A 14,239-nucleotide genomic window follows, 5' to 3' on the forward strand; every position below is an offset into this window, starting at 1 on the left:
TCAGTACTACCCTTATCAAGCAAAATCACTAACATTTTTCCCAAAGTGATGTTTTTAAGATTTCTGACCAGATTCATTATCCTAAACATTAAGATTATTTTAAACATTTTCTTGAGGAAAGATTTTTACAGCCCTTAGGTTTTTGCTTTTCTTTTATTTGGCATATATTTTATTTCATCCTTATTTCCAGCTGAATGTGGGATTCTAATTAATCTGGAAAATGCTAAGTTCAAAGCTGTATTTCAAATAATAAATACATTTATAATCAAATGTGAGATGTTTGCTCATTGGAACTTTAAATATTATATTTCTAAGGTTAAATTAGGACTGAAGGGCCCATTGAAGGTGCTAATCTTGGATCATCTTCTGACTACATAAGACTTGATAGTAGTTATTTGTAACTAAGGGTTCACACACATTGACTTGCATGAGTAATGATCAACTTAAGGGTGTTTTTGCATTGGCTAATAATGTGCTTTACAACAGTTGTACCATGAATTTGCTTAAAGGGGAGCAGTTAGTATTTGGAATTGGTTCTACTAAATAATGAGCAACTCCTGTTTTCTGGCCATAGCTAGGATCCAAAACTTATACTTGAGATTCAAAATTCAAATTGCTGTTCTTTAGTGTGGGTTTTTTAGTTGGAGAACTGTTGATATAATTGATGAAAAGAATCAAGAAAGCATTTGGTTGCTGCCCATGAGATGCTTACACTCTATTTTTGGAAGAAGAAACAGCGAAATTCAACAAACAACAAATAAGACAGTAATGCATAAAATAGAATTGTTAGGATAAAGTGTTCAATCGTGTAGCTCAAAAATTTAATTGGGTGAAAGAAGTTTTGATCTGCAGAAAGAAAAAGAGCTATTATAAAATTGATTTATAATGATATATCTTATCTTCAGACAAGATAGCAATTTATGTATGAAGTTATTGAGACTACTGAAAATGACAATTATGATAATGGTGATAGTAATAAAAGTGAATATTTATTGAGAACTCACTACAGCCAGATACTGCACTAAATATTTCACATGTATTTTATCCTCAAAACAATTCTTTTGTCTTATCTAATTTTACAGAGGCAGAATCTAAGACTCAGCAAGGTTGATAACTTTCCCAAGGGAAAACAAGAGAACACATGCTGGACCCAGATTCCCCTAACTCTGAAGGGCGTGCTCTTCTGGAAACACAAGGGAAAATTTTCCTATTGCATACCTGCTTCATATGGAAGACACTGGGAAGTGTCAAAATCATCACTCAATTTGGAAACCATTTTTAGGCTCCATCTTAAGAAGAGGATAGAGAAAATGTGGCACTCACATCACTCTGCAGTGCATAAGCCTTCTTGGCAAGGTCCACGTTGACACTGTCAGGTGGGTAGCGGTAATCGTGTAAGTAGTGTCTATAATCCACGTCACTGGCAATTGCCTGAGATTTCTTAGCTTGAGTGACTTGAAGCATATCCAGAGGTGCTGTGTAGATAGTTTTTGACTTTTCATAGTCTTTACGGTATTCACGCTGTGAAAGGGAAATCAGTATTTATTACCAGAAATCCTCAGTGGATTTCTAGAAAAGCAGAGAGATCTCTTATAAACAATAAATACCAGTTAGAGAAACCGATTCAAAAATCTGAGTAGTTATTTTGCACTAAAATTTGTTCATATATTACACATCACTGACAACACCCTTCCCCAACCCTCCCCCAAATTATACAAGTACAGATCTTCCCAAATCTCTTTTAGCTCAAAGAGAAACAGTCAGAGTCCACAGCAGACATCAGGAATGGGCCACAGCACACTGAAGCCAGGGGTTATATTTTTTAAGGCAGGGTTTCTCAAGGACCACTAATGATTATTATTTCTATTAATATAATTCAGCCTTTAAAGAGTTTCTGATTAAAAAAAGCATTTTAATTAACAAAAATTACATGACAATCATTTTATACTCTGATTTTATAAAAATGACTATAAGTAAGGCTGTAGAATTAGCTTCTTGGCTTTTCTAGAGTCATATTTAAATGGACAGTTCCTGATTTTTCCAAATGATTGTAACACGTTTGACAGTAGGTAAGCCTCACTGAGAATCCCTGAGATTTGTTTATATCAAATTTAATTTTGGTAACAGTGTAAAAGAAGCTTCAGATTGTCGTAGTTATAAAACCTCAAAGGAGAAAAGTTTATGAAACAAACACTAACGTAACCTCCGCCCTTATGTACAGAGTTCTCATAAACCATATGTCCAGGCAGCACCTTCATTGGATGGTTTTCTGGAATGGTTAGAGACGGTGCCAATTAATCCAAAGTCCCAGCCTCATCATGTCCACTCACCAGTTTACCTTAAAAGAGTGAAAACGTTTGACCCTCTGCCTTTAGAAGCATTCTAAACCCATACCATCTCCTCAGGATCATAAGCAATAAGCCAGCAAGCGTAGATGTGCATTTTAAATCTTCCTTTTGCAAATGAATAGATCTTTTAGCTTTCTTAGGGAATGCAAATTTCAGGCTTAGTCACTGAACAAACTTATCGCTTAACTGTAAAATCTAGCTTTGGTTTTTGAAAATAAAATATAGATGCTTTCTCAGGGTATGCAAGAATATTAAAAAAAAAGGTTGTCTTTATTAGCAATAAACTGATAAAGCAAGAAAACAATGGCAGCTGGTGTGGGGGTGTTTCTGACTAAATCATTCTGACCCTTTTGTTCATGCTCATATCAGCTCACACATATCAGTATATATAAAATGTTGACAAAGATTCAAATGGCTTTCATTTCTTTTAAAGTTTTGCATGTTCTGTGACCGAAGCTTCGCATGTAGCCTGTAGATTATGTGAGAATGACTCACTGACTATTTCTTTTGGTCATCAGCATCAATCAATTATCGACATTTTCTGAATACTTATTTGTGCTTAGAACTCTAATGGGTATTTCAAGAGGATGAAAAATCAAAGATACAGGTGCTGCCCACCTCCTTGGGGAGCTACAGCCTTCAGGAGATGAGAAGGGATAGGCAATAGTGAACAAGATAGTATGAGTACTATGTACTGACCTAATCAGGTGTGAGGCTATTAGAGAAAATTATTGAATAGGATAAAGTGCCAAGTGACTACAAAGTAATTGCAAGATAAGTCAAAGAAGCTATGTATAGATCATTAAATGAGCACATGGTTAAAAATTAAATGACACATATACTCTTTCATCATGAAAACTGACAGTTTGCAAACTATGTTGAGCATTCTTACCACTCTTCAGGGATTATCTCAACATTGTAAAAACGTAATATATATTATAAATTGCAATAATACATATTTACTACCTATAGTAAGAATTTTAACCTGCAGATAATGGATAGTCCATAGGCAGGCCTTAGAGAATCCATGGAGTCCCTGAAATTGCTGGCAAAAGGCATAAAAAAATTCATTTTTCTAGATAGATGGTTCAGTCCTTTACAAGGTTCTCAAAAGGGTCTATAAGTAATGGAGCATTGCTCTTTGACCTAGGTCACCACTAGTAATTAATAAGGTCAACAAAGAGTAAAGATACCTATAATGAAATTTTTGTTTATGACTCAATTTTCTTCCAAAGGAAAGACAGTTTAAAAATAATCATTTAAAAGTTATTTTTCAGTGAGAAGAAAATACAGCATTTAGCTGGAATGTTATGTGAGAGTGACATATGGCTATCAAGTGACGTTTTCTAACGATTTTGAGAAGCAAGATGCACATTCTCTTTAATGTTAACACACATTTCCAAAGTAAAATGGACATCAAGTACAATTCAGTTATTTCTCCCCCAAAATTGAGAGGTGCAGGCATCTGGGGAATCATTTCTACTTTTAAAATGCTTTCAAGCAGTTTCTTGATGTGAACTTGAGAAAGAGAGAGCCATGGATATGAAATTCTTTTACATTTTACTACCCTTGGCCATGTTAACAGGGAGGCCACCCAAAACAAGGCAGATCTATTGAGACACTCACATCACTCTGGTTTCTGGCCGTCTTCAGAGAGTGCAACATCTTGGGATCGTCTTCAATGCTCAGGGCGCCAATCATTTTCCCTCTGCTCTTCTCATAGTCTTTCTTGTACAAGACCTGCAGAGACAGCCCCGTGCCAGGCCCCATCTCCAGGAGCCGTCCCGCCACCCCTGCCCCGGGCCCCTGGCCACACTCACGTCGCTGGCGTTCCTGCTGTTGGCCTTGGCGGCCAGCAGGGGGATGGCGTCCACCTTAATGTCAAACTTCTTAGCTTTGCTCTTCTCCCAGTCGTGCTTGTAAACATTCTGCACAGGAAAATTTCAGTGAATAAAACTTCTATTACTGATTAATCGAATAAATATTTTTGAAAGAGGAAGTTTGCATATTTGGAATTATTTCACCTGAAAATACTGCATTTACCAAATGGAAAAGTAACTATTGATTTCTCTATCATCCGACTACCAAAAATAAGCATACTATGCTTTTTCTAATGTTCTCTGAGCTTTCTAAAGACCCTACTATCCTGATGCAAAAAGGATAATCTAAAAGAACAACCATCCGGAGAAGACAGACTATGACATTTACATAGGAGATATTTTGTAAAAATCCAGGTATTATCAAAGGGGTAATTGAGAGAAGGTATCTGACAGCCCAAAGACTGTGGAAGATGATATCTGATAAATAAGAATGAGTTCATTTGGGCCATAAATGTGCCACTTATGCTCTGGTAATCTAAGTGGTTACTTATTTGGACAACTCCTAATCCAGTCTTTTTAATGACCTACACCATTGCCCCTTTCCAAGGACACACAGCATGGGCTTCTATGGCTTTGGTACTTACGTCACTCAGGTTATAGGCATTGACTCTATGTTGGATAAACTGGGGAGCATCTGCTGGTACGTTGCACTTGAACTTCTCACTTTCATGTTTTGCTTTGTAATTCAGCTGAAAAACATGAGAGGATATCAACATGGTTCATGGTTCAAACTTCCTTGTATTTATGTTGGGCAGGGTATATAGCTAGGTCATCAATACAATTTTTAAGAGGGCCCAAAGAGATACGTAATCCAATCGAGGTACCACAGAGTGCCTGGACTCACTCCCTCTTTCAGGGACTATGGAATGACTGTGCTTTGGGTTCTCATTTTATCAGCACAGTCACAGTGTAACTGTGGAAGCCCATTGTCTAACTGACAGTCCTAGGCTGTACTTCGATTACAGATTTTTGTAGGTATCCCATCGTCATGCCTTCAAAGAACTAACGAACAATAGCAGTTCTAAATAAATCACCAGCAAGGTTAAAAAGATACATAATTGCTTAATGAAAAAAAAAATACTAAATAGAGGACTTTACTTTAAAACCTGTAAAAGGTGAAGTTGGCTGGAAGGAAGAGAATGTAAGGAAGGAATGGGTCTGTTGAATTTTAGAGCTAAGGGCAAAATCCACAAGCCTGCAGAGAGCTGTACAATAAGCACCTCCAAGACAGAGCCATTGGTTTACTCAGGCCAAGAAAAAGAGCATGTGATGAATAGGCACCACATACACTACGATATTTCTCTGAGCAGCTCAGTTGAACTAGATCAGTGTCATTTATATTTAGCTGTTCACTCTTGGCACACAAAATATTAACATGCTAGGAAAAGCTGGATATGAACCAATGGGACTTCTGGGTTATACTGACACAATCCCCCTCTACAATGACATAGGCACTGTCTTGTGTCACTAAAGCATGCTTTATAGGAGGTCAAACTGTATGTATTCACTTTCCTATTCTGAGAAGGGTGTGTCACGCTTCAGGATTTAGCTGTGTGGGCACTTTCCTACATAACGTGTGGTCCATGGACCAGTAATGTTGGCATCACCTGGGAGGTTATTAGAATGCCAGAATACTGGGTCCCACCCCAGACAAACTGAATTAGAACCTGCATTTTAGCAGGCATCCCATGAGAGCCACATGCACGTGGACGTCTGAGCAGCCCTGCTGCTCCCCTCTGGCTGGCCTGGCTGGACTGTTCCTGCCTTGGCCTTTCTTGACACTCCAGTGAAAAGTGCCCTTCACTCACCTCTCCCACATCATCCTACTTGATTCTGTATCATCATCTTACATTAGTTTTCTTATCATTATCTTTCTCATTTCTTTGCTCCCTTCACTTAAAGTCTTTTTTAGCAAAACTTAGAATGACAAATGCTGTCCTTAACCTACCCAAGTGGATGCTTTTGTTGTTGTCCTTTACTGAAGTTGGCATGAAGTTTTAATGAATATTTTTCGTGACATTTTAATGAGTAAGAAGGTCACTAATAATTAGTGACTAATTACAAGTCACTAACAAAAATCATTGACTCATTGAAGAAATATTAGCGACTTTTATTATCTAACCCCATTTTCATGAGGCTACAATTCAATCTAACAGCTTCATTTGTATTTTGTTGAAATACAAAAATATTGGGACGGTATGAAAGCATGAAGAGTTGAGCTTTTAAATGCTGACATTTTAAAGAAGCAAACCATTCTGGGTTAGCCACCCTTGGATAAATCAGGGCACTTACATCACTAAGATGTTTGGTGTTGAGCTGAGCTTGCAACAGTATGGGAGAGTCAGTGACGGCCGTGAATTTGGTCTTATCTGGGTGAACTCTGTAGGTATGCTAGAAAAGAAGATGCTCCTTAATGAAATTTCATAACACATCTTTATATTTTTGTTCATGTACACACTAATATAAAAAAAAGCTTCCAGCCAAATACAGAAAATTTGTTTTGTTCCTGAAAATTTCATTCATAAATTCTCACTTCCTTCCCCATTATCCTTTCCTTGTTTCCTGAAGATGCCCCTAAACTGGTCTCCCTGCTGCCATGCTCCAACCAGATAAATCTTTTCTCTGATTGAGCCCTATTCTGGGTCTCCAGTGCATTAATATTTACTCTAAACTGTACCTTGGCTACAGGTCCTACATGATCCACTTCCTCTGTTATCTCCTATACTTCACCTCCTACTACTCTCCTCCTCCCCAGCATGATTCAGTTGCCTCATCCTTTCAATTTCTTGACTGCACCAGGCTGTTGCCTCCTTGGGCTGTGCTTTCTGCAGCTCTTCCCCTGATTGGCATGGCTGGACCATTCCTACCTTAGACCTTCCTGTTCTGCTTGTAAATACCCATGCAGTCACTCTTTCACGTCATCATCTTTTAATTCTGTATCACCACCTTATCATTGCATGACATCTTTCCTGGTTTTGTTCTCCCTCTGTGAACTGTCTGTCTCTCTCACTGCAATGTGCACTCCAGGACAGGTAACCACATCTGCCTTGGTCCCAGTTGTTTCCCAGCACCAAGGACAGTGCCCAGTACATGCTAGACTCCAATTTATTGAATTAAGGAACACCTATCTCTTACAAACCTCATGTCCTCCTTTTCCTCTGTAATCTATGATTATATAACCTAATGGAAATATATTTAACTTTGGAGTAAATTCTGAAACAAAGCCTTCTTTGAAATAATGGTGAGTTCCTGAATTCTACCCAAAAAAACAAAATGCAAAATTTAATAACTACTTCTGACCACTGGATCTAACATTAAAACTCCTGCTAAACCACTAGATGTCACAAGAATCCCAAACCCATTCCAAGAATTCAGGTCAGCTGACTTACATCTTTACACTTGTCTAGCTTCTTGATTGCTTCATATTCTTGTGTTATTGTCTGAGGGAAGTAGCATTTCCCTTTATCTTCCTCGTATTCTGCTTTGTAACTTTTCTATAATGAGAAGGAACAAAAATAGATCACCACTGTCAATGTTCCCAAGCAATGTCACTGTGAGGCATGAACAATTGTCTCCAAACTTACGTCACTGTTTTGAGCCGCAACTTTCATGCAGTGTGTTTGATACGGGTCTTCAAAGCTGCCCACATAATGTCCCAAAACATTCTTTACATATGAGTCTTTATATTTAGCCTGAAACAGAAACACATGTAGCTCAGTTTGACAGTCATATATCAACCCCCAAAAGTAACCTCAAACCCCAGGAGAAATGATGCCCATCCAAACCTCGCTGAAGTTCTTCAGCAGAGTATCAAGCTGATATCTCGGGGTCTCACAGTAATTCATGCTCTTTGCTTTTGTCTTCTCATAGTTTTCCCTGTATAGTCTCTGTCCAAGGAAAAAGAAATTAAGGAAAGAAGTAAAAGACTAATGCACTGCATGGGACAAAACTTTTCATGTCATTCTATGCTTTAACCAAAAGGTCACATTTTGCATTTCTTCAGTGTTTTCCACAAAATTTAAAAGCAGAACGAATATCATCAGGGCTCATGTTTTCTATAATCTAGTCTGCTATTAATGGTAAAAAAGTTTGTTACTGGTCCTAAAATTTCTCAGACTGATTAAGTTATAGCATACCAATGACACTGTCTAAAGGAGTTTTTGTCTTAAAATAATTGTTTCCATGTGGACACATTTTAAGGAAAGTAATTTTTTTTCATGGTTACTAGAAAATGAAATAGGAGATATAAGGCATAGATGATAGGCACAGTCTTAGAAAAGTATTCAGTTCAGCCTTTGATGAAAACACATTTAACAACACTCCTGGAAGAGGCTTTTGTTATTATCAAATATCTTCAACCTGTAACAACGGGACACAAAAAAGATGATTTATCTCTGTTTTACTGTACGTATCATACATTTCTTCATTCTCTTTTCACTTTCCCATATAGAAATTCAAAATTATACTTAGAGACAGAAACATTTGTTAATTATATGCTGTGATGGGGACTATTTTCCTTGTTTTGTTCTTTTTCTTTGACTTAGAAAAGGTCTCTTTGCTATGCATTTTGTTTCTTTTTTATGAGTTTTTAAGGCCTTTAAATTGCTATATTTTTAAAAAAATCTGAAATTCTTTCTGATGTAAGGAAAATGTTCAGAAATAGATTGTAGTGATGAACGCATAACTATATGATCGTACTGTGAACAGTTGATTGCATACCATGGATGATTGCATGGTATGTGAATATATTTCAATAAAACTGAATTTAAAATATATATATATATATATTTGAAATTAATTCTGTGCTTTTGGCATTAAACTTCTTCTAAATTTTCCTACTTAGCCTAATTTTATCACCTCTTGAGTTTTACCTTTCTCTATGTATTTTAGCAAACTACCTCACATTGAGTGATTAAATACATACATGAAAATGTACATATATTTATATACACTGAAATATTGAACCTGTTTCTAAGAAAAATAATACAGAAAATAATATTGTGAGTACATTTTTTGCCTTAATAAAACAGAGGTTATTGAGAAGATTAAGGACATGCTTACAACATTCACTGGAGTTCCAAAGTATAGAAACCTCAATAAGAACGAGGAAGTTAATCTTCCTTAACTACAAAGGCATCATGTTCCATTTTTCACCCACAATTTGAGATTTCAGTTAGGCTGACACTCCTTCCAGGGATATATTAAACAGCAGGTGCAGCCACATCTGAAAACAAGCCTGATTTACTGAGACACTCACATCACTCTGGTTTCTGGCCGTCTTCAGAGAGTGCAACATCTTGGGATCGTCTTCAATGCTCAGGGCGCCAATCATTTTCCCTCTGCTCTTCACATAGTCTTTCTTGTACAAGACCTGCAGAGACAGCCCCGTGCCAGGCCCCATCTCCAGGAGCCGTCCCGCCACCCCTGCCCCCGGCCCCTGGCCACACTCACGTCGCTGGCGTTCCTGCTGTTGGCCTTGGCGGCCAGCAGGGGGATGGCGTCCACCTTAATGTCAAACTTCTTAGCTTTGCTCTTCTCCCAGTCGTGCTTGTAAACATTCTGCACAGGAAAATTTCAGCAAATGAGTTTAAGAACAACTTCTATTACCAATTAATTGAATAAAGAAATTTGAAAGAGGAATTCTGCATATTTGGAATTATTTCACCTGAAAATTCTATATTTACCCAATGGAAAAGTAACTATTGATCTCTCTATCATCCAACTTCTTCTCTACCAAAAATAAGCATACTGTGCTCTTTCTAAAGTTCTGTGTACTTTCTAAAGACCCTGCTATCATGATGCATAAAGGATAAGCTAAAAAAACAATCATCTAGAGAAGGCAGACTATGACATTCACATAGGAGATACCTTGTAAAATCTAGGGACTAACAAAGGTGTAATTGATAGAAGGTATCTGACAGCCCAAAGACTGGAAGGTGATATTAGATAACTAAGTAAGAATGAGTTCACTTGGGCCATAAATGTGCCACTTATGTTCTGGTAACAATCTAAGTCATTATTGATTTGGACAACTCCTAATCCAGTCTTTTTAATGACCTGTAATGTTGTCTCTTTTCAAGGACACAAAGCATGGGCTTCTACAGCTTTGGTACTTACATCACTCAGGTTATAGGCATTGACTCTGTGTTGGATAAACTGGGGAGCATCTGCTGGTACGTTGCACTTGAACTTCTCACTTTCATGTTTTGCTTTGTAATTCATCTGAAAAAAAGAAGAGGTTACCAGAGAGCCATGGTTCAAACTTCCTTGAATTTATGTTGGAAGGAGTATATAGCTAGATCATTAATACCCTTTTTGAAAACTGGTCCAGAGAGATACTTAATCCAGTTGAGGAACCACACAGTGCCTGGACACGCTCCTTCTTTCAGGGCACTATGGAATGACCGTGCTTTTGGTTGACATTTTGTCAATACTATCACAGTGTAACTGTGGAAGCCCATTGTCTGATCATCAGTCCTAGGCTGTACTTTGAGTGTGTGACAACCTGAAACCCATGAAACTCTGTAGTTCAGACAACTAACAAACACCAGTAATTCTAAATAAATCACTAGCAAGGTTAAAAACATGTCATTGCTTAATGAAAAAAAACAGTGAATAGAGGACTTTATTTTAAAACTTTTAAAAGGTGAAGTTGGCTGGAAGGAAGGGAATGTAAGGAAGGAATGGGGCTGTTGAATTTTGGAGCTAAGAGCAAAATCCACAAGCTTTTGCTTGAAGGAGAGCTGTTCGATAAGCACCTCCATATAGAGCCCATTGGAAAGATGTGCAATAAGCACCTCCAAGACAGAGTACATTGCTTACTGAGACCAAGAAAAACAGCATGCATGAATGGGCATGCACAATACAGTAATCCTCTATATGTGACTAAATTCAGCAAGGTCAGTATCATTTGTGTTTAGCTGTTCTTTCTTGGTGCTCAAAATATTAACATGGTAAGAAATGTTGCATATGACCCAATGGGATGTCCAGATTATACTCATACAATCCCTGACTACAATGGCATATGTGCTAATTTGTGTCACTAAAGCACATTTTATAGGTGGACAAATTGTATATTTTACTTTCTTATATTGAAGGTGTGTCATTCTTCAGGATTTAGCTGTGTGAGTACCTTTCTACCAAACTGTGGTTCACCAACCAGTAGTGTTGGCATCACCTGGGAGAAATAGAAAGCCAGAATACTGGGTCCCATCCCAAATGAATTAGAACTTGCATTTAGGCAGGCATCCCATGAGAGCCGCACGCACGTGGACCTCTGAGCAGCCCTGCTGCTCCCCTCTGACTGGCCTGGCTGGACCATTCCTGCCTTGGTCCTACTTGACCCTCCAATGTAAAGTGCCCCTTCACTCACCTCTCCCACATCATCCCACTTGGTTCTGTATTGTCATCCTACATTAGTTTTCTTATCATTGCCTGATATCTTTCTTGTTTCTCTTCTCCTTTTGTTTAATAGTCTTTGTCAACAAAATCGAGAATGACAAATGTTTCCCTTTTACCTACCCAAGTGATGACTTCTGGTTGTTGTTCTTTGAGGTTGGCATGAAGTTTTAGTGAGCATTATTTTTGGCAACAGATCTCAATGAATAAGGTGGTCACTAATAATTAGTGATTAATTACCAGTCACTAATAAAAATCAGTAACTCATGAAGGAATATTAGCTATTTTCATTATCTAACTCCATTTTTATGAGGCTACAATTCAATCCAACAGCTCGATTTGCATTTTATCAAAGAAATCCCGAAAAAAAAATTATTGGGACCATACACAAGCACATGAAGAATTGAGTGTTTAAATGCTTATATTTTAAAGTAGCAAGCCATTCTGGGTAACCAACCCTTGCAATATCAAGGCACTTACATCACTAAGATGTTTTGTGTTGAGCTGAGCTTGCAACAGTACAGGAGAGTCAGTGACGGCCGTGAACTTGGTCTTATCTGGATGAACTTTGTAGGTATGCTAGAAAAGAAGATGTTCCTTAATGAAATTTCACAACACATCTTTATAGTTTCGTTCACCTACACACTGACATAAAAAACTCCCAGCCCAATACAGTTTGCTTTGTTCCTGAAAATTTCATTCATAAATTCTCACTTTCTTCCCCATCTCCCACTCCACTTTCCTGAAGTTGCCCCTAAACTAGTCTCCCTGCTGCCATGCTCCAACCAGATTAATCTTTCCTCTGATTAAGCCCTACTCTGGCTTGCCAATGCACTAATATTTACTCTAAACTGTACCTTGGCTTGTAGGTCCTAAATGAACAGTTTCCTCTGTTGTCTCCTATACTTCACCTCCTCCTACTCTTCTCCTGCCCAGCATGATCCAGCTGCCTCATCCTTTCAATTTCTTGACTGCACAAGGCTTGTTCCCTCCTTGGGCTGTGCTTCCTGCAGCTCTTCCCTGATTGGCATGGCTGGACCATTTCTGCCTTAGGCTTTCCTCGTTCCCTCACGTAAATACCCATCTGGTCACTACATTTCATGTCACCATCTTTTAATTCTGTATCATCACCTTATCATTCATTGCCTGATATCTTTTTTGTTTTTGCTCTCCCTTTGTGAACTATCTCTCTCACTGCAATGTGCACTCCAGGACAGGTAACCACAGAAACCTTTTTTCCTGCTATTTGCCAGCACCAAGGACAGTGCCCAGTGCATGCTAGACTCCAGTATGAGTTTACTGAGTGAAGAAACATCTATCTCTTACAAACCTCTATATCCTCCTTTTCCTCTGTAATCCATGATTATATAACCTAACGGAAATATGTTTAACTACGGAGTAATTCTGAAAAAAAGTCTTCTTTGCAATAATGATGAGTTCCTTCATTCTACCCAAAAAACCAAAATGCAAAATTTAATAACTCCTTCTGAACACCGGATGTTAACATTGAAACTCCTGCTAAACCACTAGATGTCACAAGAATCCCAAACCCATTCCAAGAATTCAGGTCAGCTGACTTACATCTTTACACTTGTCTAGCTTCTTGATTGCTTCATATTCTTGTGTTATTGTCTGAGGGAAGTAGCATTTCCCTTTATCTTCCTCGTATTCTGCTTTGTAACTTTTCTAGGAGAAGGAACAAAAATAGATCACCACTGTCAATATTCCCAAGCACCGTCACTGTGAGGCATGAATGATTGTCTCCAAACTTACATCACTGTTTTGAGCCGCAACTTTCATGCAGTGTGTTTGATACGGGTCTTCAAAGCTGCCCACATAATGTCCCAAAATATTCTTTACATATGAGTCTTTATATTTAGCCTGAAACAGAAACACATGTAACTCGGTTTGACAGTCATACATCAACCCTCAAAAGCAACTTCAAACCCCAGGAGAAATGATGCCCATCCAAACCTCGCTGAAGTTCTTCAGCAGAGTATCAAGTTGATATTTCGGGGTCTCACAGTAATTCACGCTCTTTGCCTTTGTCTTCTCATAGTTTTCCCTGTATAGTCTCTGTCCAAGGAAAAAGAAAATTATAGAAAGAAATCAAGAGAAAAATATCTCATGGGGCAAAAAGCATTCATGTGATTCCTATACTTTGACCAAAGGGACAGATTTTGCATTTTACAGCATTCTCCACAAAACTGAAAAGCCGAATGAATATTTTAAGTGCTGAGGTCTTCTACAATCCTGGTAATAACAGTAAATATGTTTGTTACTTGTCCTAATATTTCTCAGAGTGAAGAAGTTACCATTATCAATGCTGCTGTCTAATATATTATCTTAAAATAATTGTTTCCATTTGTTCATGTTTGAAGAAAAGTGATTTTTTTTAATTTTCTCTGCAAAATGCTGTATGAGGTATAAGACAGACTGAAGATATTTAGGCACATCCTAGAAAAGCATTCAGTTCAGCCTTTGATGAAAACACAGTTCTCAACACCCCTGGAAGGGGGCTTTGGTTATGAACATGTGCTGGTTATGAACACAGCAATTTCAAAACGATGATTTTCTCTGTTTTATTGCATTTTTCACACATTTATACACATT

The 14,239-nt window shown here is 37.9% G+C and overlaps 1 protein-coding gene across 1 annotated transcript in view; it reads right to left on the minus strand.

The window, feature by feature from the left end:
* Positions 1–14,239, minus strand: part of NEB (nebulin) — a 243,548-nt gene that overhangs the window by 194,350 nt on the left and 34,959 nt on the right. The window contains 8 exon segments of the mRNA XM_037849798.1: positions 1,324–1,521; positions 3,975–4,088; positions 4,169–4,276; positions 4,813–4,917; positions 12,107–12,205; positions 13,208–13,312; positions 13,400–13,507; positions 13,601–13,702. Of these exon segments, the coding sequence (XP_037705726.1) occupies positions 1,324–1,521; positions 3,975–4,088; positions 4,169–4,276; positions 4,813–4,917; positions 12,107–12,205; positions 13,208–13,312; positions 13,400–13,507; positions 13,601–13,702 (939 nt within the window).

Source organism: Choloepus didactylus, chromosome 9 (assembly GCF_015220235.1).
Source record: "Choloepus didactylus isolate mChoDid1 chromosome 9, mChoDid1.pri, whole genome shotgun sequence".
Lineage (NCBI taxonomy): Eukaryota > Metazoa > Chordata > Mammalia > Pilosa > Megalonychidae > Choloepus > Choloepus didactylus.